The sequence below is a fragment of the Scyliorhinus torazame genome, chromosome 12 (genome assembly GCF_047496885.1).
Source record: "Scyliorhinus torazame isolate Kashiwa2021f chromosome 12, sScyTor2.1, whole genome shotgun sequence".
In the NCBI taxonomy this organism is placed as follows: domain Eukaryota; kingdom Metazoa; phylum Chordata; class Chondrichthyes; order Carcharhiniformes; family Scyliorhinidae; genus Scyliorhinus; species Scyliorhinus torazame.
The window spans coordinates 19,056,968-19,083,116 of record NC_092718.1 but is presented as its reverse complement, the minus strand read 5'-3'; the positions used below and the strand labels follow the sequence as shown (position 1 = coordinate 19,083,116).

Sequence of the window (26,149 nt, the reverse complement as noted above, 5' to 3'; positions counted from 1 at the left end):
ATACCTTATCCTGTTGCCCTCTTAGTGGGAGGCGAGGAAAGCTCGGGACCTGCCTCCGAACAAAGTACGGTACCTGCAGGTACCAAAACCCATTCCCACCGGCAACTCAAACTCCTCCTCTTGCTCCACCAGGCTCGGGAAACCCTCCTCAATGAAGAGGTCCCCAAATGCCGGCTGCCACCTCCTGAAGCCCCCGTCCAGCCCCCCCAGAATGAAATAGTGGTTATCACAAATCAGTGACCACACCGACGTCCCCATCAGTCTCATGTGCTGCCTCCTTGCCCCCACACTCTCAGGGCTGCCCCTACCACTGGGCTTGTGGAGTATGGAGCCGGTGAGAATGGCAGAGGTGCCGTTAACAAAGCCTTCAAACTCGTGCCCTTGCAAGATGCCGCCTCCACTTGCTCCCACACCGACACCTCCCCCACTACCCATTTCCTAACCATCGATATATTAGCCGCCCAGTAGTAATTAATAAAGTTTGGATGTGTCATGTGAGAGTACCTTTAAGAAATGGGTGTTTATCAGTGATGTCAGAGTGTGGGTGGAGCTGGGCTGTCTGTCAGCTTTTTACCTTCATTTTAGGCTGTTTGCTGCAGGGTGTGTTTTAGTTTCGTTTTCCGAGCTGGATAGCTGCAGTCACAGCCAGAAGGGGTATTAATCTCTCTCTCTGCAATCTAAAGACTGTAAATCGATCCTTTGGTGATTTTAAACTAATATCTGCTCTCAGTAGTGACTTTAACCTGATGTGCTCCTGTTTAAAGGTTTTTTTTAAAAGTCGTATGGATGTTAAAAGGACAGCTTAAGGATTACTTAGTGTTGTATTCTTTAGGGGTTGTATTTGAATGAATGGTCGCTAAGATGTTCGCTATGTTTTAGAAAGGTTAACTTGAGTTCATAGAATAAAAATTGTTTTGCTTTGAAAAATACTTTTCCATTTCCGCTGTACCACACCTGTAGAGTGGGCCGTGTGCTCCCCATACCACAATCTATTAAAAGTTGTGGGTCAGGTGAACTCCATGATACACTTTGGGGTTCTCTAAACCCTGGCCCATAACAGATGGGCCAAGCCCCCCTCCCTGCGCCCCCGTTCAAGAAGGACCTTCTTCACCCTTGGGGCTTTACCGGCCCATATAAAACTCGAGATCGCCGCATTCATCATCCTAAAAAATGCCTTGAGGATAAAGATTGGAAGACACTGAAATATGAACAGCAATCTCGGGAGGACTGTCATTTTTAGGTAACAAAAACTTAAATGCCTTTAATCACCCAAGGTGCTTTACCAGAGGAGAGGAAAAAAGAAACCAGACTTTTTTTTAAAAAAAAGGTTTGTGGGGTTGGAATGTGAGGAAGAATATTTTTACGTGCTGTGTACTAAGCACCTGTAACCTGCCCACCAGGGTGTTGGAAGGGGAAAATAATCAATGATTTTAAAAGGAAATTGGACAGGCACTTGAAGGAAATAAACCTACAGGGATCAAGCCGGGGAATGGGGCTGACTGGATTATTCTGCAAAGTGCCGGCATGGATTAAATGGGCCGAATATCCTCCTGTGTGGTGATGTCTCGGGAAGAGACCCAGACTTTGGGTCCTGAGGTTTTGAGATCTGGGCAATCCATGTTTTCAAAGCGTCTTTAATACTGTGCTGGGGTTACCAGTTCCCATCATGCAGGCTGCGTTGAACTCCAATGGGAATCGATGAATAATAGGAGGTAGTATGAATATAAATGGCTAACTGTTGAGCTGGATGTAAGGATAAAGCTAAATTTGTTGCAGTCACTAAGGCAGAGTCCTACTGCTGTGAGCGTAGACTAATCTGCCAAGTTCATCTTTGGTGTTGTCACCAGCTATGTGATGACCTTGTGTCGGGAGCTGACGAGATTAACTTGGCACAAGAGCAATACCGTTAAACTTTGTGGAGTTCGCCATGGGTAGTCAGGACAAATAAGCTCTTTGCAAAGCTTAACGGTGCATCTAGTGTTCCAACGCCAAGAAGTAATGCTTTGTGTGCAATTTATTGCAGCAGATTGAGAATATTGGCAGCTGCACTTGAAGTGGGAGAAACATGGTCCTTCAAAGGTGCCTGGGCTAGTCTCAAATCATTTTAATGCCTATCATCTGCAGCAAACAGCAATTAACATTGCATTTCTAAAAATAGTTTGAGTTACTTGACCAAAATTATACACCGAAGATTAAAAGCATATGCAGCTGGCTGATGAATGGCTTTCTAGTTTTTGTTGAATAATGGGAAGCAGTGTGAATACAAGTGGCTGTCTGTTCTGAGAATGTCGATGTCTTGTAAGAACACCAACTGCAGCCATCAAACTGAGGTCTGGCCACTTCCTTTGGAAATAGATGAGCTCGTTTGTTTTTCCTTGAATGGATCCTTTGCATAATTTGAGCAATACTTGCATCAGGCTGAAGTCAGGACTGCCAGTGACTTGGAGTTAAGTTTACTGAATTCACATGAGCAATGTACAAGTCAGCACTTCATAAGAGATGAGTCACCACATGATTGAGGGTGGCGTATTATTAGAGTGCTGTTGGAAAATGTTCTTGTTTATGTCAACTAACAGAAGACCAATGAAGAGATGGGCTAGACGAGCGAGTTGCGCAGATCACTTCGACCAAGTCCCATAAAAGGTTCCAGATAGAAAATGAAAAACTGCGTCTCAGTGTTGTGATGTAATAAAGGAAGTAACCAAATGCTACTTGATGATGCACCAATATTAAATTTAGAAATCCGTGCATTAGTAATAAATGACTGGAAAGTAGCTCATGGTTTTATTACTGCTACAAGTGAGAATTAAACTAAGTGAGATTTGCTGCTGTCTGGTTCACTTGCGTCAACTCTGAACTTTATTGGCTCGTCTAACTAATACAGAGCACAGAATTATAAAGCCAGGAGGAGGAAATTTGGCCCAAAGTGTATTGATGACTTTGATGAAGCTTTTCATTTAGTCATGGTCTTCTTTCCCCAAAGCCTCTTTTGCTTTTCAAATGATTATCGAATTCCCTTTTTCTTTTACATTGATTATAGATTTTGTGACAACCACGCTTTTTGGGAAAAAATCCCATTCCTGTGTCCCTCTGTTTTTTTCAATAAAACTCCTAACTTCCTTCGTCCTTTTTGATGTGAGTCTTAAAGTTTAGGGTTTGACTCAACCATTGGCAGTCGATTTTTCCTGTTTATCTTGCTTAACCTCTTAAAATTGTGAGCACCTTCATTTTCCCTGCTCTAATAAAAGGAGCATTAGTTTCCCATAACAGAAGCCTTGTATACCTGGAGATATCTCAGAGGATCTCCCCTGCATCTTTTCCATGCCCTTGGCATCTTTCCTAAATCCCCCAGGTTGCACACAGCCATGTCCTGGAGATTGATCTTCAATTCCTGGAGACTCCAGGCCAATTGTAGCGGGTTGGCAACGTTATCTAGTTTTTCCCCTATCACTCCTAATGCCCTCCTGATCTCACCTTGGGCGGGATTCTCCAATCGTCGCATTTTACAACGGCGTGAACGGGCCACTCCCAGTACTACCTCTGGCCTCCACAGGGGGCCAGCATGGCGCTGGAGCGGTTCGCGCCGCTCCAGTTGCCGATCCCGGCGCGAACTGTGCACCGTGGGATCCGCGCATGCGCAGTTGCATCGGCGCCAACGAGGACATGCGCATTGGCGCCGGCGCCAACACGCGCATGTGCAGTGGCCTCCTTCAACGCGCCGGCCCCGATGCAACATGGCGCAGGACTACAGGGGCCGGCACGTAGAAAAGGAGGCCCCCAGCCACAGAGGCCGGCCCGCCGATCGGTAGCCCTGATTGCGGGCCAGGCCACATCGGAGCCCCTCGCCCCCCGGGGTCGACGCCCCCCCACCACAGGCGGCCAACTGAGCTTTCCAGGCCGAGGTCCCGCCAGCCCAGAGCAGGTTAGAACGGCGCCGGCGGGACTCGGCTCTTTTCTTACGGCCGCTCGGCCCATCCGGGCCGGAGAATTGGCGGGCCGGCCGCGTAGAGCACCCCGTGACCGTCGCTGCGCCTACCACGCCGGCGTGGATTCTCCGCTCTGCGGGGAATGGCATGACGTTGTCGGGGCGACGTGGCCCGTTTGCAGGGATTCTCTGGCCCGGCCCAGGGGTGGGAGAATCTCGCCCCTTGTCTTTTCAAAACACCTTGGGCGGGATCCTCCGTTCCCCGCGCTGATTCCGTAATTGGCGATCAGGCAGAGAATCCCTTTTGATGCTGAAATCGGGCGCCTGTTTGACGCTGGTTTGGTATGCTCCGCCCCTCCAAAACGCCATCATCGCGGCGTGTGCCGCACACCATTGGGACGGCCTCAGCGCGTCACCTGAAGGCCCTCCCCCGATGCTCCGCCCCCGATGGGTCGAGTTCCCGGCGGCGTGGTTCACTTGTGGTTTCAGCCGTGCAGGAACCCGGCGTGGTGGCTGCGGACTGTGACCAGCGCGCCACAGTCCGGCGGCAGCCGTGCTGCTGGCCTGGGGGGGCTTCTGCGAAGGCTAGGGGGACTGGTGGGGGGTGGCCACTACCTGGCAGGTCGGATTCGCGCAAGGCCGGCGCCATGTTTTACGGCGCGACCACTGCAGGTCGTTGCCATTCGTGGTAGTATATCTGGACTTCCAGATAAAGTGCATTTGATAAAATGCCACACAAAAGGTTAATACACAAGGTATGATCACATGGGATTAGGGGTAATTCATTAGCTTGGATAGAAGCCTGGGTAACCAACAAAAGGCAGAGAGCTGGGATAAATATGTCTTTTCTGGTTGGAAAGATGTAACTTGTGACGTGCCACAGCGTTCGGTTCCCTGGCTCCAACTGTTTACAATATGGATGTACATAGAAGGTATGATAGCCACATTTGCAGACGACACTAAAGCAGGCGGGATAGTAAATTGCAATGACGAAATTGGAAATCTACAAACGAATATCGATGAGTTAGGTGAGTGGGACAAAATCTGGCAGATGGAGTTTAACGGAGATAAGTGTGAGGTTATCCAATTTGGTCAGAAAAATGGAAAGGCAACTTATTATCTCAATAGAGAGAGACTTCAGAGTGTTTCGATGCAGAGGGATCGGGGTGTCTTCGTACATGAATCGCAGAAAACTAGCACGCAGGTACAGCAGATAGTAAGGAAGGCAGTTGGAATTTTTAGCCTAAAGGACTAGAATATAAAAATATTGCTGCAAATCTACAAGGCATTGGGGAGGCCGTACCTAGAGGATTGTGCACAGTTTTGGTCCCCTTATTTGAGGAGGGATGTATTTATTTGAGGAGGGATGTGGTGGCATTCGAGGCAGTTCAGAGGAGGTTCACTAGATTGATTCTAGTGATATGGGGCATATCTTTTGAAGAGAGATTGAGCAGTTTAGACCGATACTCTCGGGTTTGGAGGAATGGGAGGAGATCTAATTGAGGTATATAAGGAGATAAAAGGTATTGACAAAATAGACGTCAAGCAGATGTTGCTTCTTGTGGGGCAACCTGGAACGAGAGGTCATAGTTTTAGGATAAGGGGTAGCAGATTTAAAACCGAGATGAGGAGAAGTTACTTCTCTCAAGGAGTCGCGAATCTGTGGAATTCACTACCCCAGAGATGGGTGGATGCCAGGACATTGAGTACATTTAAGGAGGAGGTAGACAAATTTTAAATTAGTAATGGGTTGAAAGGTTATGGAGAACGGCAGGAAAGTGGAGTTGAGGCTCAGATTAAATCAGCCATGATCGTATCGAATGGCGGAGCGGGCTCCACTGAATTGCTGACTCCTGCTCCCAGTTCTTGCGTCACATGAGGAAATTATTTTTTACAGTGTGAGTGGTTAGGGTCTGGAATACACTGCCAGTCAGAGTGGTGAAGGCCTATTCAATCATAGCCTTCAAAAGAGAATTAGATAAATAAAGAGGGAATATTTGTCAAGGCACAGAGAAATGGCACCTGGTGAATTACGTTTGCAGAGAGTCAGCATTGACGTCAAGGACCTCCTCTTAAACCGCGGTCATCACCCCATCCTCATAAACCCACTTTCACCCCAAATCTCAGTGACCTGCTGCCCCATTTACAGTTCCTTACCCATCTCCACATGCCCTAATGTATGATCACCAACCAATTCCATACTCCTTTCTATCAAGGAGCTACATTTCAGTCTCTCCAGCTCTCTTGTTTCTGTTCATGCCACAGCATTAAAGCAACCCTGCTGTAAATGCCTTCAATGGCAAGTGAATCAATCTGCTTTAACAGTGCGCCAGTATGGTTATTGCATGGTCCACAGAGATCATGCACTCAAATTGGTCCAACAATACCGTCCCCACCATTTCTCCATTAAAATACTGAACATGCTGTCTCCTGATAAGCCAGCTTTAGAGGCAAGGAGTCTTGAGTTAATGCTGCTGCTGCTTCACAATTCAAGTGGACGCAACCTGGAAATTTTGCATGCCCCCTAATTTGTTTTAACTGAAATCCTAGTGACGACACTTCTTCTGATAGAGATAAGTGGGAGAATAGATTTTGCATCCCCAATCCTGACAGAAATGTAAATTGTGCCCATAGAGGAGCCAATGGACAATTTGGTTTGAATTCTTTTCCAACCCCCGTGTTAAAGTAAGAAAAGATTAAAATTGGTTTGTTACCTCGAACAATTCATCTGTCGCTTATAATCTAATCAGAGAATGCTTTGAAGTGTCTCCAGACTTGAAGTCTAGATCTACTCTCTCACGCTCTGTCTCGTTTTTCACAATGAGTGCCAATTATCACCTGGTGATTTAATCATTCCCATTAATCTGAATGCACCCCTCCACTCTTTGCACCATGCTACTTGACATTTTGCTTCACTCATCGCGCAGAAGCTGTCGGCAGATGTCAAATGAACCTGTGATTCCATTCCTTTCAGTGAAATGCATGCTCTAATTCTGCTGTTAACAGAACCTGGAAGCACCAGGCCCAAGAAGAGAATCTCCTTTTCCTTGAACATATCTCCACTTCTTCTTAAGCCTAAAACTGTCTTTTCTCTTGGTTCCTCTTCAAGTGATGATGAATCAGATAGTAAGTAAACCTTGGAATTAAATATCTACCTTGTTGTAATTTGTTCTTTTAAGCATCTACTTACAAGTATTTCAAAGGACTGTGACATAAATGAGGCTAAAAGAAGTCCTGCTTAATAGGCCTGTGAACTCTGAGATACTTTATCATGGCTGGTTCTATATTTCTGGAATTGTGCTAATATTGATATATAATTGATGTTACGATTTGCCTACTCATCGAATACATTCATCCCATGACGTTCGTGTAGAATGATTTACTCTTTGGGGATCTGTTGCAAAGTACAGTCAGAACTCCAACTCATTTTAAGGGTGGAAGATTTCTTCAACCTTGTGTTGCAAAATTATAAGTGCATTCTTCCTAAATGGTTTTGCACTTTACTTGCACATGGACCACCTAGAAGAATAAGACTCAGAAACGCCCTGCCGAGGTATTCCACTTTGTTCCAACTTAATGTTATTTGGAAAATCTCATTATTCAATGTCCTTCTCGTCTGGGTGTTTCACTGGAAAATGTGTCTAATGTCCAAACTCAGTTTAAGCTGCCAGCGCCTTGGTTATCACTGAATGATTGAAGTCTTGGGTGATCCAAAGTTTGGGTTGGTACCAACTGGGGGAGTACAGAGTTAAATTGAAAGATTTCCGAGCCTGAAATTAGCTCAGGTAGCCTACAATTTTCCCATGCCATTTTCAAGAATGAAATATCCCATTTCCGAATTAACCTTTATGTATATAAAAAAAAACGTTTTGGTTTATGTCTTGGATTTTAATATGTGGGTAAAAGAATATAACAAAAATGGCGCTATCACTGTTGAGATTATAGATGATTAAGAGATTAAGTAAATAATAATCTTTATTAGTGTCACAATTAGGCTTACAACAACACTGCAATGAAGTTACTGTGAAAAGCCCCTCGTTGCCACACTCTGGCGCCTGTTCGGGTACACTGAGGGAGAATTCAGAATGTCCAATTCACCTAACAAGCACGTCTTTCGGGACTTGTGGGAGGAAACCGGAGTACCCACGCAGACACGGGGAGAACGTGCAGACTCTGCACTGACAGTGACCAAAGCGGGAATCGAACCTGGGACCCTGGCGCTGTGAAGCAGCAGTGCTACCCACTTTGCTACTGTTCCACCCGTTATAGATGGTGCTTCATTTATACTTAATTATTCTGACTTGAGGGAAATTGTGTCGAAGTTAATGTCACTCCTGGGCTAGGAAGATGGAAATATTTTGCTAGTAGTGCCACCGTAACTGATTATTCCACAACCCCTGCTAGAAAATGGGTGCAAAGATTTGGTGGTGATGGGCTGGGGCTCAGCTGTCAAGTCTTGCATGTTTGGATAGCCTGTCTCAGCTCACTGGATATTAGAACAAGAACCAACATTGTATCCCAGCAAAGAACCAGGGCCTTTGAAATGGGGGAGAAGAAAGCTGGCAGAAAAAACATATCCATATATTTTACTGGCCATTCGCTTGCACTGGCTGCCAAAAATCATAAATTAAAATGCTGGCACTGTGCCATGTTGCAGTGCCTGATGTGCTATATAATGTACCAAGAAGATTGTTTTTCAGCAATAATCTCCCAGCATTTCCCAGGGCCAGTGAATGGCTGGATAAACAATCCCAACAGAGAAACCCTGTGCACATAAACCGAGCTTTTCCCAATTTTGTTTCAGTACAGGGAGCATTGTTTCCAAGCCCAGTAATGACCGCGATTCAGAAGCACTATTAAATTAGAGTCATTCATGGAATGAAGAGGTAATATTTCATGATTTTTAGCGAGGCTGGAAGAGCGCTCATTCCACTTGTAGAGTAGGCCATCTGTTTGGTTCAAAGGTCTAAAATATACTGCCTGTGAGTTCACTCCTGCATGACCGGACCATTAGCTGGTTTTCCCATGATTACTTTAGTTCCTCTTTCCAAGCAGTAGTCACCCTGAAAGGGGGGAACACCAGGTCACATACCACCAAGTGGTCTATCCAGAGTGCAGCAAACTATATTTGTTGAAGTAATTCGATTTGCGCAGCGGTGTTGTAATAAAACTGGGGTGATAGAACCCCTACAGCGCAGAAGGAGGTCATTCATCCCATTGAGTCTGTCCGGCACCTGGAAATGGAACCCTACTTAAGCCCACACTTCCACTCTATCCCTGTAACCCAGTAAGGCCTATTCGACACTAAGGGGAATTCAACATGGCTAATTTACCTAACCACATCTTTGGACTGGTGGAGGAAACCGGAGCACCCGGAGGAAACCCACGCAGACTCTGGGAGAACATGCAAACTCCGCACAGTCAGTCACCCGAGGCCGGAATTGAACCCGGGTCCCTGGAGCTGTAAGGAAGCAGTGCTAACCACTGTGCAACCTGCCACCCTGTGTCGTCAACAACACAAATTGTTGATGTGCTGGTGGTAGGTTGCTGGAAGGTAGAGCATGGGGGAGGGACTCGAGCTTGGACTCCGATATGATGCCTTAAAATGTTGAATAGCTTGCTCACTCTCAGAATGTAGGATTCCACGTGAACAATGACCATTCGGGTTTGTACCTGCAGACTTGATAAGTTGGAAGAAGAACTTGGGTAGACATTAAGGGCGGGACTACCGACCACCACGCCGCGTGTTTTTGGCGCCGGAGGCGGTGGCCCGCCAGCGGGATCTACCGACCCCGCCATTGTCAATGGGATTTTCCAATGACAGCGCCCCTAGTAGCCGGGAAACCCATGCGCTGGTGTGGGTCCGGGATTTCCTGCTGGCGTGAACAGCCGGTAAATCCCGCCCTATCTTCCACAAAGTACCTCCGAATTGGGAAAATCCTTCTGAACTCAGTCACATCTGAACTGCACAAACCCATTTCTCTGTGTTAAATTCCATCTGCTACATATCTGTCCATTTCACCCACCTCACTTTGCTTTTGAAGACTTTTTTTTTAAAAAAAATATTTTTATTGAATCATTTGCAAACTTTTTATAACAATAACAAACAAAACAGTAATAACATAAACATCAACATGGTAAACTAGACATTTCCCACCCAACCCCTTCTGTACATCCTTAACCATACCTACCCCCCCCCCCCCTCAGAATGCTGCTTCTGCTGACATTTTAATTTTCCCCGAGAAAGTCGAGGAACGGCTGCTACCTCCGGGAGAAACCCAGCATTGACCCCCTCAAGGCAAACTTTATTTTCTCCACCTTGAGAAACCGAGCCATGTCACTGACCCAAGTCTCCATACTCGGGGGTTTCGGGTCCCTCCACATTAAAAGGATCCGTCTCCGGGCTACCAGGGAGGCAAAGGCCAAAACGTCGGCCTCTTTCACTCCCAGGTCTTCTGGCACTCCAAAGATCGCCACCTCTGGACTCGACACCACCCGCGTACCTAGCACCTTGGACATTGCCTTGGCAAACCCCTGCCAGAATCCTCCAAGCTTCGGGCATGCCCAAAACATGTGGACATGGTTTGCTGGGCTCCCCGCGCACCTCGCACATCTATCTTCTACCCTGAAAAACTTGCTCATCCTCGCTGCCGTCATGTGTGCCCGGTGTACCACCTTAAACTGTATTAGACTGAGCCTAGCACATGATGAGGAGGAATTAACCCTGCTTAGGGCGTCCGCCCACAGACCCGCCTCTAACTACCCACCTAGCTCCTCCTCCCACTTGCCCATCAGTTCCTCCACCGAGGTCTCCTCTGCCTCCAACAACTCCTGGTAGATATCCGACACTTTCCCCTCCCCCACCCAGGTACCGGACACTACTCTGTCTTTTGAAGACTTTTAAGTGGAAGGCTACACTGACTGGGTTACGTGAAGAGGGGTGGGAACAGACTCATCTGAAACATGAACATCGGGATCGACCATTCGGGCCAAATGATCTGCTTTGCTGTAAATTCTATGTAACTGGAAGGCAGTTCACAAAAACTGCTGACGCCATTCTATTTGTGCAGAATTGAAAAGTGCATTTGGATGGAAATGGAATGAGGATGGAGTGATTGCTTCCATTTCCACATTGTTTGCTCCAAGGCCAATGTATGAGATTTTTCTTGGATTTTTCCACAAAAATCGCAGACATCAGAGGTTCCCTCAAGTGACTCTCCGGACACAAGCTCGGGTAATCATCCAGCTCCCTGGACAGCACAGATTCTCATCCGTCACCAGTGGCAATACGACTGTGGCGATGATAGAGGGAGCTCCGTTTGTGAATAATTATTCTGACACAAATGTAAATGTATAGAAGCTTGTGTCACTCCTGGGCCAGGAAGATGGAAGTATTTGGCTCTCATTGTATCACTCAATTATCAGCAGCCCCTGCTCGAAAAATGTATGTGAGGTGATGAGAGCTCGTGTTGAACTCTGCAGTCCTCCTTAGTTGTGAGTCTCCGTTCACTGGGCATTTGAGCAAGGATGGACACTGGGTGGGATTTTCTGCCCCCCCCCCCCCCCCCACATTAACCGGCGGCAGAGGTGACTCATCATTGGCTGGTAACTGGAATCTCAGCCCCTGCCGATATTAATGGGGTTTTGCATGCCCTGCATCCTCTGCCTCCTGGGAACCTGCCACTGGGGGGGGAGGGGTCGCCACATTGGCAGAACCAGAAGATCCAGGATGGGAAATTTCACCCTAAATCTCAGCGGAGACCCATTGTATCTCCTGCAGCCCCCCACCCGCCCCATCCCCTTTCTCGCCCCCAACGCCAACATCCTCATCCTGTGTGTAGCTTCTGAATGGAATGGTATTTGTAAATAGTCAATGTGTTGCAAATGGGAGATCAAGATTGTGTGGTCTTCAGGTTTTTAGCAGGTAAGGGATCATTGAACCGGGTCATGTTAATACAATTGATATCTCCTGTAAATGTGTCACACCGTAATGGCCAAGTGGAGGCGCACCGATTTTGACTTTTTTAACAATTCGAAATATTGGATGCTGCTGTAACACATTTTGCTCTAAAGAAAAATGTGCATTTGTAAATCTCATTCTGATTTTCTTTCCAGATTTATTTGTCTTAAATGCTTAACTGGAAAATCAGTATATAGAATTCAGAACCTGTACCGAATCGATTGTCAGTCAATTTCTTTGAATGGAGCTATGCAGAGTGTCCAGTGGTTCAGACACTCTATTATGCCCCCATTATCTGTGTAAACTTGTCCTCTACAGTAACGTTGGGGTGTAACCACTCACTGTGTACGCAAGCATTGGCTCAGAGCTGGCCATTTCAGTTGTCCCAGCTCTCGCATCTCTATGTCTTTTCTTTGAGTCTTAACAATCATCAAATTCCAGCATTTTCCCCAATATTACTTCTTTCTAATTTTAACTATTTTTCTCCCTAGGTTTCAGATTATCCACCAGTAACTCCCTTGGTCCAAGGTAAGTGACTCAAATTCATTGTTAGCAAGTGAGGCTTAGTTTTCTTTTTCGGTAACTTATTTGGCCCGGGAAACTGGCTCAACTTCCAGCAAATCTTTTCTTCTCCTGTCCTTGAACGTGCTGCCGTTTGTCGGGCATTCTTCCTGTGTGAAGAATGGAGGAAATGTCGGTCATAGAACAATCGCACCTCAGAAGGAGGCCATTCAGCCCACCATTTCCATGCTGGCTCTGTGGGAGTAGCTCACTAAACCCACTCACCTGCCTTTTCCCCATAACCCTGCTCATCTTTTCTCTTCAGAGAATGATCCAATTCACGGTTGATTGCCATGATTGAACCTCCTCCACATTCTCATTCAATTCAACACCGTTCAATAGTCTCCACCCGCACAGGTGTTTGCACGATTTCCAGCAAGGATCATTGGGGATCACATTGGCATACTGGCTTCTTGCTGCCAGTATTGTACGCTGACCCAACTGAGGGCATTGAAACCAGTTGTAGGGCCTCAAGCTCTTCTGCAGTCCTAGCTGATTAAATTCAGATAGAGATTGAAGCTGGCACCGATCCGTTTGTGTGCTTAGTACCTAACGCCAACTGGGAACTTAGTCTGGCACCACCTTAAGTCAGCTTCTTGCTCAACAAACAGAACAGAGAAAAGTACAGCCCAGGAACAGGCCCTCCGGCCCTCCAAGCCCGTGCCGACCATGCTGCCTGTCTGAACTAAAGCCTTCTACACTTCCAGGGTCCGTATCCCTCTATTCCCATCCTATTCATGTATTTGTCAAGATGCCCCGTAAAAGTCACTATCGACCCTGCTTCCACCACCTCCTCGGGCAGCGAGTTCCAGGCACCCACTACCCTCTGTGTAAAAAAACTTGCCTCGTACATCTACTCTAAACCTTGCCCCTCTCACCTTAAACCTATGCCCCCTAGTAATTGACCCCTCTACACTGGGAAAAAGTCTCTGACTTCATAATTTTGTAGACCTCTATCAGGTCGCCCTTCAACCTCCATCGTTCCAGTGAGAACAAACCGAGTTTATTCAACTGCTCCTCATAGCTAATGCCCTCCATACCAGGCAACATTCTGGTAAATCTCTTCTGCACCCTCTCTAAAGCCTCCACATCCTTCTGGTAGTGTGGCGACCAGAATTGAACACTATACTCCAAGTGTGGCCTAACTAAGGTTCTATACAGCTGCAACATGACTTGCCAATTCTTATACTCAATGCCCCGGCCAATGAAGGCAAGCATGCCGTATGCCTTCTTGACTACCTTCTCCACCTGTGTTGCCCCTTTCAGTGACCTGTGGATCTATACACCTAGATCTCTCTGACTGTCAATACTCTTGAGGGTTCTGCCATTCACTGTGTATTCCCTACCTGTATTAGACCTTCCAAAATGCATTACCTCGCATTCCCTCTCTCCTCCCCCCCCCCCCAACTGCCTCCCCCCCACTCCCCTCTACCCCCCCCCCCACTCCCCTCTACCCCCCCCCCCCCCCCCACTCCCCTCTACCCCCAGGTCCCCCAAACCCCACACACCCAACGATCCACTGTTTGTTACTCTTAATAATTGGGACAGAAAATCCTGAGTAAACGTTTTAAACCCAAAACATAAACCACATTTCAAACCAGTTGTTTTTGCTTGAATTGCACAGCATTTCCGAAGAGGATTACAGCCAAATGCCACCAAGTCCGACGCGGAAGGATTTGGAGGGGAAAGGCAGCACTAAAGTGTATCGAACTTTCAGCTACCTCAAAAACAAAATGTCTAGTGGAAAACACAAGAACAAAGTACGTACTGACCACGTGGCTAACCTCACCAGCCTTTTCTGTCTTTGTCCATATGTTAGTGACGGGTCAGGTGATTAAGACATTCTGCGAGAACTTGGTAGGAATGCGAATGTGAACCTTAGAGCTTGGGACTCAAATACATCATTTCCTGAGGGTTAAAGTGCAGGTAAAAGGGCAAGTAACCACTTGGGTTTTATATATACAGGCATAGAGCACAGAGACAAAGAAATAATGAAAATATATGCAAAGTTCTGATAGGGACACAGAAAGAGAATTGGGCATCCATTTAAGGTTTGAGTGTGGGTGTGCATGTGTTTGAAGTCTACTGTACTTGGATTAAATCCTTCTGGAGCAAAACAGACGATTGAGAAGGAAGAACATGACGTTTTTAATTAAAAATTGCCACAGAGACGTTAGGAGAAATATCTGCACTGAGGGTTCGACATGGAATGATTTCATAGAATCATAGAATTTACAGTGCCGAAGGAGGCCATTCGGTCCATCGAGTCTACATCGGCCCTTGGAAAGAGCACCCTATTTAAGCCCACGCCTCCACCCTACCCCAGTAACCCCACTTAACGATTTTGTACATTATGGCCAATTTAGCATGGCCAATTCACCTAACCTGCACATCTTTGGACTGTGGGAGGAAACCGGAGCAGTTGGAGGAAACCGCGCAGACACGGGGAGGATGTGCAGACTCCTCACAGACAGTGAATCGGGAATCGAACCCGGGACCCTGGCGCTGAGAAGCAACAGTGCTAACCACTGCTACCGTGCCGATTGATGTACTCTCCCTGAGGTAGAGTGTGGAGCATTTTTAAAGGGAAATGAATTGAACTTTTGAAGTGGAGGGAGATTCAGGGTTAGGGAGAAGAGAGCAGATCAGTGGGATTGGTTTTGTGATACTCTTGGTTCGGGTGAGGTGGGCGGAATGATCACCTGTGCTGTATATCTTTGGTCATCTGGACCTCAAATCAGTGTTGCGGTTGAGTTGTCAGCTTTTCCAGACTCTTTCCCCCCCACCCCCGGAAGCTTTTCTGGGCTTTGTAGATTGACATCGGCACAGGATTGTTAACACGGAACTGATATCATATGAAGCAACACCATTCGTAACTTTGTGAACTTGTTGGATTTTCACAGTTCTGTGCAACTTGCAATCCCCAACTGAGTTCTATCGAACTAACAACCCTGTCAGTGGTCGTAGAAGGTGTAAACGTGCACTAAGGCATTCAGGGGACATTTTAAACCATCAGAGCGAAGCCATCATCAGGATACGTCACGTATGTCATTTCCTGAACATGTGAAAAAGGTTACAGAATACTCACTAGTTGTGCAGTTTCAGGAAATACTCCAGCTGGTAATCTGATCAATTATTCCTTCTCAACCCCTCAATTTCCTTCCCTATATCCCTGGCAACACTCACTCAGAGGGGGGGGATACAGATTCAACTGTGCTGCACATCTTCAGTTTTTTGCTCACAGATCACTAATGATTTGTGAGCCTAGATTGCGTGTCAGGAAGCAAGTTGACTGCTGTGGCTTCAGAGTTGAGTCCAGTCATTGCCCTAGCAGAATAGCCGTGCACCTGCACTTGCGCCAGGAATTAGCAGCCAACAATTAGCAACAGGAGCCTTTCCTGGTTTTCTCTTCTCGTCCCTCGTTTCCAGCCCTTCTGTTCGATTCAACCTCATTTTGAGTTTCAAAGCACCTGTTTCGTTAATCGGCGCAGTGATGCTCTGGCCTGGCTGCATGCCAGCATGACTCGGTACTGACACACTCATTGAATCAGAAAGTCATAGATCACATCCTAGTTCAAGGACTGATCTAGATGAACGTGTAGCATTGACAGGGAGCTGCATTGTTGGAGCTGTTGTCTTTCAGATAAGACTTGAAACGGGGATTCCATCTGCCTTCTTGTCCAGGTGGACATACAATTTCCCATGGCACCATCTGACAAGGTACTTGGGGAATTCTTCCAGATTCCTGAACGAAATGTACACATGTACTTATGCACATTTGAATTAGGAGCGACAGTAGACCAATGGGCCCCTACGGTAACCAGTGTAGCACAGTGGTTAGCACTGTTGCTTCATGGCGCCAGGGAGCCCGGTTCGATTCCTGGCTTGGGTCACTGTCTGGGCCGAGCTTGCACTTCCCGTGTCTGTGTGGGTTTCCTCCGGGGGTTCCTCCCACAGTCCAAAGATGTGCGGGTTAGGTGGATTGGTCACGCTAAATTGCCCCGTAGTGTTCAAAAGTTGGGTGGGGTTGCTGGGTTATGGGGATAGGGTGGAGGTGTGGGCTTGGGCGGGTGCTCTTTCAGGGGCCGGTGTAGACTCGATGGGCTGAATGGCCTCCTGCACTGTAAATTTTATGATTGTGGCTGCTCTGTCATTTAATAAGATCATGGCTGATCTGACACTAACTTCAACTCCACATTCCCCTGAAAATCTTTCACCCTCTTGTTAATCTCCCTAGCTTTGCCTTAAAAATATTAAAATACTTTCCTACCACTATCTTTTGAGGAAGAGAGTTCCAAAGACTCTCGACGCTCTGGGAGATTAAAAAAAACCTCTCCCCATCTCTACCTGACCCCTTATTTTTGTTTCCTGTTGCACCATAAAACTATAGGGTATACAGCTGTGTTTTCCCTGGGTAATGTGTCCTGTCTGTACAGGAATAGCGAGCAGAGGACAGACACTGCTTTGGTGGGGAAAAGGGAAAATTGAAAGCCAAGTAAAGCTTGGCCAAGCCCATGTATGCTCCCCTTGCCAGCCTCCCATGTTCACATGCTCATCCAAACCTCTACAATCTTACCATCTCGGCGTTGCCCATCACCACTGTGCTTGCTGACCCACATTGACTCCTGCTCCAGTGAAATTTCAAGTTCATATTCCTGATTCTCAAGTCCCTGCATAATCTCACTTGGCCCGATCTCCATAAACTCCTTCAGCCCGACAGCCCTCCCATATTGTGTTCCTCTGTGTGGTGTTACGGCACCCACGGTCAATTCCAACCCTACGTATCCCGGATTCACAACACCAGTAAATTAACCAATAGTTCTTATAAAAATACCCAAAGGTTTTGGCCAATAATTGCAGTCACCGGGTTTGTAAATGGAAACACAATTACTGCTTATTTATACCAAGACCTAAAATGGAGTATTCAGCAAATGGTTAACTATTAACTAACTAATTCCCACTTTAACTTGCCCTCACCGTCCCCACTTTAAATTGCCCCCACCACCTGTAAATATACACGCGCGCACACACACGGCCGATAAACACAGAGGGGTGGAAAGGGGTAAAAATCGCAAGTGAAAGGAAAAAGAATCTTTGTTCCAGATTATGTTTTTTTCAGCATACTGTTCATCAAAGCACACTTGCAGGTTGAAGTCTTTCTTTTGCAGCCTGTAATGGCCTTCATTGTAGATTCATTCACTCAGGTTCTCTGTAGTATAGAAATGCAATATTCGCAGCTTCTCTGGGGAGAGATGGCCCTCACCGAGGCTTTCTGGAGAGAGAGTTAGTCGGTTCGCATCTGCCTTTTCTGCGGAGAGTCAGCAAAGTCCTGTCTCCGAGCTGCCAGAATTGAAACTGAAACCTTGGGACTCGGAAAAGCATTCCAGTGGGGTAGTATCCAATCACCTCCTGTTACCGGGCAGACCACAGCCTTCTCGGCCATTACATTGGCCACTAGCCAATCAATCGAACCGAGTGCCAACCTCATCTCCCTCGCTGGTGCTGAAAAGCCTGCAGCTCCAGTTCAAACCAGCACAGACTAGCAACGTTCTGCCCTATAACCTCTGCATTATTCTTCTTGAATTTAAGTTGCAGGCTGCTTGCCTTAAAGAGGCATGTCCATTAATCATCCATGGATCAAAATAAGAGCGACAAAATAAAAGAAAGGGGAAATGGGGGAATAAACGGGAAGGACCCTGACAGTGGCTCTTGCACATCCCAAATTTTCATCTTCCTGTTATTGGCAACCACACCTTAAACCACCAAGGGGGGGGGGGTTTGTAAACTCTCAAATTCCCTCCATAAATCTCTCTGCCTCTCTCCCTCCTCTCATAAAATCATTCTTAAAGCCTACCTCTTCACCAAATGTTTAGTAATTCGAACCAACACCTTCCTGTGCAGCTCCATGTAAAATCCTGTTAAATAACGCTCCTATGAAGCAACGATGTAGTTATTACTGTGTTAAAGGTGCTATATAAATGGTTTTTGTTGTTGTGCCTCCAGACATTTGGTGGTGGATTGGTGCCAGTAGGAGGCCATGCGGAGGCTGCAAAGCAGTGCGCCCCCTCCCTCAGCCAAAAGCACCCAAGTGATTTGTGGATGTTTTGAAAAGAAAGATAACTTTACATAAGCACATGTTGATTTGCTGCACTAAATAGTACTTTTAATTGCACCCCGGTAGCTCTATTCCCCAGTCACTATCTTCATTTAGCAGGTTGAAAGCAAATAGGTAAATGAATTCTAAAATGGTTTTAATGTTATCACATTAACCATTTCAGGCTAACCACAGGACACAGACGGTGAAAGGTTCAGGAATTCAGTGGGAGGCAGTTAGTTTTATTTGTCAAACGGAAGTGTCACCCAAAGTTTAGTTTTCAGTTCGATTTAGAAGTTAAGATGTACGGTCATTTTTTAAAAATGTGTGGGAGAGCCTTTACGAGGCACGAAAAATGCTTTAGGTTAAAATGAAAGGAAGAGGAAATGTTGCTTTTTTTTTTCTTTAAAGATTAATGCTTCCAGACAACTTACTGACTGAGACCCTTTAAAAGGCCAGCCCTCCCCTCCTCCCGACCCCAACTTCCTCTGACTGGGTTGTACGTCATGGGCCAAAATTGAGACAGTCAGCCCATTTTTTTTTCCTGTTACCAGCATGTGAAAAGCAGACTTCTCTCCAAACTGAGTTATGTCGTGGCTTAGATTTTATATACCGCAGTCGAGTCCATTCAAATTGGTAGGTAACGGGTCTTGTACTATACCGTGTGTGTGCTCGGGACACGAGAGCTTAAAGATTCACGGCTGTTAAAGTCATCGTGTTGGCTGCCTTTGCCTGGTTTCCTGTTTACGATCTGTTGTAATAGACTCCCATCTTCAATCTTAGTGTCTTAACTTTTCAGCGTTTTTTTAAAAATCCTTTGCACATGTCTTAGTTTCTGTTCCTTGTTAATGCAGTTGAAGCCGTAGTGTTGTGAATATTGAGAGAGATTTAAGTTTTTGATGGAAACAGGCGAGCAGAAGAGCAAAAAGATTCTTAACTTAATCTGCAGTTTGGTTGCGTTCCAGTAAAGTCGAATTTCATTTTGTTTTACACCGAGTCCAAGAAGTTGGTGAAAACAAAAATATTCATAACATTAAATTGAATCCAAGTATTTGTTTATGAAACAGCAAAGACAGCTGCCTTGCATTAAGCTTAAGTGATGGCATAAAGCAAGGCAATATATAGGATAATTAGCAGGGAAAAGGGGCCAGTTGGGATTCTAACTGTGCGCAGATAAATTATTGAGGCACGGGTCAGATGTAACACTGGAAATTGGTGGTGCTTTGGGAATAGTTCCGGTTTATAGAAGGAATTGGAGATCTTGGGCAAAGAGCAACGTTTAAAAGATCGCATTAACCGCAGGACGTCTCGTGGTGAGGATGAGGTGTGCCATTAATTCCTGTGTTATGCTTTTCTGTTCGAATAACTTACTACATTGGGGAGTTTTGGCTCTACTTGGGTTTTGGTTCTGAGGATCAAGACAGCTCAGGATGAGCGTTGCAGGAAAGGGATTATTGCTCATCCTGATTCAAAGCATTGCTGAATCATCACCCTGAAATCATGCCCAGTCTGAGCTCGCTGGTGTATAGATCACTCCCCAAGTACCTCCTCTTGTGTTACATTCAGGAAAGCACCCGCTGGCCTGCTCGCTGGGTAAGGCAGCAATGTCTCTGCCCGTTAAACACCCAACTTTGTATGGGTCCCCTCAGTTGGCCATTGGAGGCAGTGGAAACAATCAAGACTATTTCCGACAGAAACCAAATACCCTGGATGGTGGAAAACTGAAGGGGGAAAAACAGAAAGCTGAAAATATGGTGCAGAACTGGCAGCATCTGTGAAAAAAGAAACAGTTGTGGTTAAGCTCTGTGACCATTGATCAGAACTTCTGATGAAAGGCCACAGACTTAAACTGTTGACGCCATTTCTCTCTCCACAGACGCTGCCAGCTCTGCTGCGTGTTTCCAGCATTTTCTGTTTATTTACGTTTTCCATCCTCTTGGCTGACCGAATTAAAACTGAGATATGATTCAAAGTGGACCATTGTCCTCAGCAGAAATCTCCCGCCCCCACCCCTTCTACAAGGTAATTGTGGATGGAAAAGGCCACTCGGCCCACCTTAGAGTTAATTGAGCCTGGAGGGCCCCCGTCCCCATTACCCACATCTATTTATTTTAAAAATCCAAGATACTTGTGGCAAGTTTTGATCAGTGTGTGTGAACGTCAGATGTCACTTCAAAATCTGCCTTTATCGGTTTGAACCTGTGTCCTATTGAATACTCTTGGCAGTTTGTATCTATACAAGGTTGCCTTCATACACAAATTTATGCTCGTGGGGGGGCTCCCTGTTCCATGACACTGAAGAACATTCAACTCTCTGGACAAATTCTGCTTGTTTTCTTGCGGCTGCTAACTTGTTACAACAAACACAGCTCCACTGTGCCTCTGTTGACTTTGCAAATAAACACGGGAACAGCTTCCGTAGCACGTGGGTAAGGAAGAGTTTTGAGAGATGGTTTGGGGATGTTGCAGCAGATGTTTGCACAGTCAGCAAGGGGGAGGAGGTTGATTGGCAGGAAGCCTGGTTTAGCCTTCGTTCAGTGTTGAGATTACTTGTTTTCTCGGAACTAGTATGGTTAACATCCCAGGGTCCTCCATAGAGGGGAATCGTGACCCAGCAGTTAGGAGAGATGGCAGAAGGAGGCTTCAGAGAAGCAGCTCGGGAGGAAGTTGTGGAGGGTAGTATCAAGTCAGCTGGGGATGCTGAACAGAGATCAGGGTGGGTAAGGAAGTAGGCTATAGTTAGGCTGGCTCATCGAGACAAAAGGGTGATGGGGACATGTACAAGAAGTTAACAGCAGAGAACTTTTTAAAAATGTATTATTTTGTGTGATGTGGGTGTTGGCAAGGCCAGCATTTGTTGCCCATCCCTAATTGCCCTTGAACTGAGTGGCTTGCTAGGCCATTGCAGGGGGAACGTAAGAGTCAACCACATTGCTGTGGGTCTGGAGTCACATGGAGGCCAGGCCAGGTTAGGACAGAAATATTTCCTTCTTTAAAAGGTGTTAGTGAACCAGATGGGTTTTTATAGCAATTGATAATAGTTTCATGGTCGCCATCACTGGGACTAGCTTTCAATTCCAGAGTTTTATTTATTGAATTCAAATTCCACCAGCTGCAGTTGTGGGATTACCAGGCTGTTTACCTCCACCGTCTCCCATAGTACGAGCACAAGAACTAGACCTTGTGGTTTGCAGACGTAGAGTGAGTGAGGAGATTTGTAACTGGGAATGAGGATTTCGAATTCAATGCAAACTGAAATGTACAGTAAGCATGATGCAGGGTTCTACTCTTTTTCAGACTGTTTGTCTACCATCTGGTGGTAACCCTTCCGAGAATTTGATCATCACATTGTCCTGTGAAAATCAACTAGTTAAAGAGTGTATACATCCCGTCGATTAATTTCCTGTCATTTCCATTTGAGCAATGCGTTTATTTACTGTGCTGGACAGGCCCTGCCTTTACAGACATTAAGGAGGTCAATGTATCAATTATCTTGAAGTTGTAATGTGTTGGATTGATGAAACCCAATTCAACTCACTTTCAGAATCACTAAGTGTTTTAATTAATAACGTTTTGCAACTTTTAAAGCTGGCAAAACTCTGCTTACTTCTCTGTCGTTTGTCCCTTACTTCTGAATCATCCTTTCACAAGGCCTGAAAACTAAAACTTCTCTGAATTTTGCCTTTCTCATATGACCTTCGGGTTTTTAAAGTCAAGGCCCAGCATCATATAGCCACTGCTCCTGATTTCTTGGTTCAGTTTCCCACATTTGTTGTACCCAATTGTATGGGCTCTGGGACTTTGCCCAAGGGCTGCAGTTGACAAAGCAGTGGTTGTGATCCTGGACTTGTAGTCCGGTTAAATCCTGAGCTAATCCTCCGGAAATGGAGTTTACAGTTCACCATGGGGGTTTAAGGGTTTGAATTCTGTTTTCAGAGAATCTAGATGTGAAGATCCAAATGATAGACTAATGTCCAAGAGGGTAGGATGTCTGGCATCCTAACCTGGTCTGCCTGGCCTGTGAGTGATTTCAAACCTACCCCAAAGTGGTTGACTTCTTTCATAGAATCATAGAATTTACGGTGCAGAAGGAAGCTATTCGGCCCATCGAATCTGGACTGGCCCTTGGAAAGAGCACTTAAACCCATACCTCCACCCTATCCCAGTAACCCCACCTAATCTTTTGAGCACTAAGGGGCAATTTAGCATGGCCAATCCACCTAACCTGTACATCTTGGGACTGCGGGAGGAAACCGGAGCACCCGGAGCAAACCAACCCAGACACGGGGAGAAAGTGCTAACTCCACACAGTCACCCGAAGCCAGAATTGAACCTGGGACCCTGGAACTGAGAGGTGGCAGTGCTAACCACTGTGCCACCCCTTTACCGCCTCTTAAGGAGCCTAACAGACCACTCGGTTGTAGAAATTGGAAATGTCAACTGTGGCAGCACCTCTAGAAGGAATTTTTAATATAAATGAGATTTTAACTGGTTTGGTTACTTGAGACTTGCTGGTAGGCGATCTTATGCCAAACATCCGCAGAGATGATAGTAGCAGTTAATGCAGGCAGGGAATACTGTCGCAAAACATGGTACTGATGCAGCAATCACAGGGAACGGAAGTACATTTCTACCGTAATGAGAAATTTACAATCACTTTACCTGTGTCACTAATGTTATCCCTTTATTTTAGGAGAAAGAGAAAACAAAAGAGAAGGAAGTAAAGGACAAGAAAACTGTAAACGGACACGTTTTTACTGCAATCTTAGCATTTCGTGCTCCACAATGTCACCAGTGTAACAAAGCTATCACCAGCCGAGAGGCATACCTCTGTACCAGTAAGTACCTGGGTTGCAGTCTCTTTGAGTTTTGGTGTGAGTAATTAATCTAATGTGTACTTAATGTGACGTAATAATTTCCATAACCTCTTTCCAATGCTTCATGCTGATGGTGTCATGTTTTAGTGTTGTCCCCTCACTGCTTGAAGCCCCTCTGATCCCGTGTGGCTAACCTTCGCAACAATGTAATTTCAACTTGGAAAACCGAATCTTTTTCCAATGAACTCTGAACCCGACGTAGAACATCCCTGGCTGCGATCCTCCGTGTTAGATGCAGATACTTGATACTCAAATGGAGAATGAAAAACTCCCCACTGTGCAATGGTGGTCACTCAGAGCTGACCCAGGAACGAATAAGGACTCAAATACAAAGGAGGTGTAACAGCGACTCCTGACCCAATTATCTGCCTTAAGCAGCTGATGTAAAATGATGGGTGTTGCTCTATGTCTACGTCAACTATAAGAAAGATGATGACTGCAGTCAATATAAAAGGCCATTGTGTTTCATTTTCATACAGGGTCCATGAGTAGCATCGTGATATGGTTGAGATTGAATTAAAAATTTCTCTTCCTTCCTTTCAAATCCCTCCATGTCCCCACCCCTTCCCCCTCCCTGCACACTCCTCAGGTAACCCCCGAGCCGCTGCACTCCTCCAATGAGCCAATCTGATTTTATTTGCACAAGCATACTGTCGACCGTGTTTTCAGCTGCCTAGGCCTGGAACTCTGAAATTCCCTCTCCACCTCTCTATCCTTCTGCGCCGCTCCTGAAAACCTGCCTGTTTGATCGCGCTTTTGATTATAAATCTCATCGGCCGTCCAATTTTTATTTGGTAACACCCCTGTGAAGATTCTTGGGGTGTTTTGTTATGTGCTGGGCACTAAATAAATGCAAGTTGTTGTAAAGGGAAGAGAGACAAAAGTAAAAGTGGCGGGTGTGAGAGTCAGGTCTGGGTCTATCATTGGGTATTCCTACCAAATGTGCAGAACTATCTGTCTCTCCATGTGCATGCGTACATATATTGTGTATTGTGCATTGTACTAGTGCTTTGAACTGTAACCCAAGAGTGTAAATGTTCTGTGTGGCACAGTGCACTGCTCTCTCTCATTTTTTTTTAAGCATCTTTACTCAAATTAATTTTAAATGAAAGATATAAATAGAGGATAAGTCTGTGAGCAACCCATGGAATGGCATTTTATTTTACACACAGGTTGCTGACTCTAACCGAGGAGCAAGCTGGTGACTGATTAGTTCAGCCCAGCTGTAACAGAGTTAGTCTTGGAGATATTGTGACTTTTAATAAACTGGTGTCATTGGCTAGCATTCTGCTCTTTGTGGGTGTATGTAGTCGGCCATGATACATTAATCCCTCACCCCATCACTTTTTTTGATGTGGAGATGCCAGCGTTGGACTGGGGTGGGCACATTAAGAAGTCTTACAACACCAGGTTAAAGTCCAACAGGTTTGTTTCGAATCACTAGCTTTCAGAGCGCTGCTCCTTCCTCAGGCCACCTCCGAAAGCTCATAATTCCAAATAAACCTGTTGGACTTTAACATGGTGTTGTAAGTCTTATGACTTTTTTTGATTAAGATGCATACAGTGAGGGCAGCACGGTGGTGCAGTGGTTAGTACTGGGACTATGGCACTGAAGACCCGGATTCAAATCCCGGCCCGAGTCACTCTGCGTGTGGAGTTTCCACATTCTCCCCGTGTCTGTGTGGGTTTCGCCCCCACAACCCAAAGATGTGTAGGTTAGGTGGATTGGCCACACTAAATTGCCCCTTAATTGGAAAAAAAATAATTGGGTATTCTAAATTTATTTTTAAAAAGTAGCATACAGTGTATAATTTCTCACAGAGCTATATGTACAAGGAATAGTTTATAGCCTCTCCTTCCCAACATGTACACTTCGCATTTCACACCCTTCAGTCCTTGGTGTATACTGCATGCCCCTCTCCTGAATTTGTTGCTTCCCCTCGTAGGGGAATCTAGAACTTGGAGGCACAGTTTCAGAATAAGCGGTCTCCCATTTAAGACCGAGATGAGGAGGAACTTCTTAGAGTGTCATTAATTTTTTGAATTCTGATTGGGATATGTCGGTGAATCCATCTCGGGGACAGTTGTGCTAACCTGAGCACAGGAGGGTGCTGCTCTTTGCAACCTCTGAGCAGGATTAAGCAAATGAGCTTTGCACAGAGTCCTTTCTTCTTGTCTATTGTAGGGAGATAATCTAGGGAGAGAGATAAGGATAACATAAACACTGAACAGATACGTTGAGGACAGAATAGCACACCGGGAATCAAGACAAAGACGATTAAAGAGCTGAAAGCTGAGGTCGATGCAAGAGACAGAGTTAAATGTTTTCATGTTTTACATACTTTCTCTCTGTTTCCCCCTCCTCCTAGTCTGTGGCTTTAGTTTCCTATTTATACACCAGTGTCACTGACAGTTGTGGCATAACAAAGTTGAACACTTTGAAGGAACATCAAAATGCAAAGAGGTTTCTGAGCAAATATCAATAATATAACACGTCCTTGCCAGCCTCCTGTTCCCTATTCACCCCACCGTGAGTGAAGCGTTGAATATTGTCTCCACACAAAACAAAAGACTTGCATTTATGTAGAGTCCTCTACCACCACAAGACATCCCAAAGTGCTTCACAGCTGATGAAGTACTTTCAGGTGCAGTCATTGTTGTAATGTAGGAAACACAGCAGACAACTTGCGCACACAAAGCTTCCACAAAAAACAATGGGATAATGACCTTAA

General features: G+C 45.8%; 1 protein-coding gene across 1 annotated transcript in view; it reads left to right on the top strand.

The window, feature by feature from the left end:
* The window catches only part of LOC140387413 (A-kinase anchor protein 13-like), a 478,070-nt gene that overhangs the window by 352,112 nt on the left and 99,809 nt on the right, over nucleotides 1-26,149 (top strand). Inside the window, 4 exon segments of the mRNA XM_072470498.1 lie at nucleotides 6,932-7,051; nucleotides 12,377-12,413; nucleotides 14,071-14,206; nucleotides 23,234-23,378. Coding sequence (XP_072326599.1) covers nucleotides 6,932-7,051; nucleotides 12,377-12,413; nucleotides 14,071-14,206; nucleotides 23,234-23,378 — 438 coding nt within the window.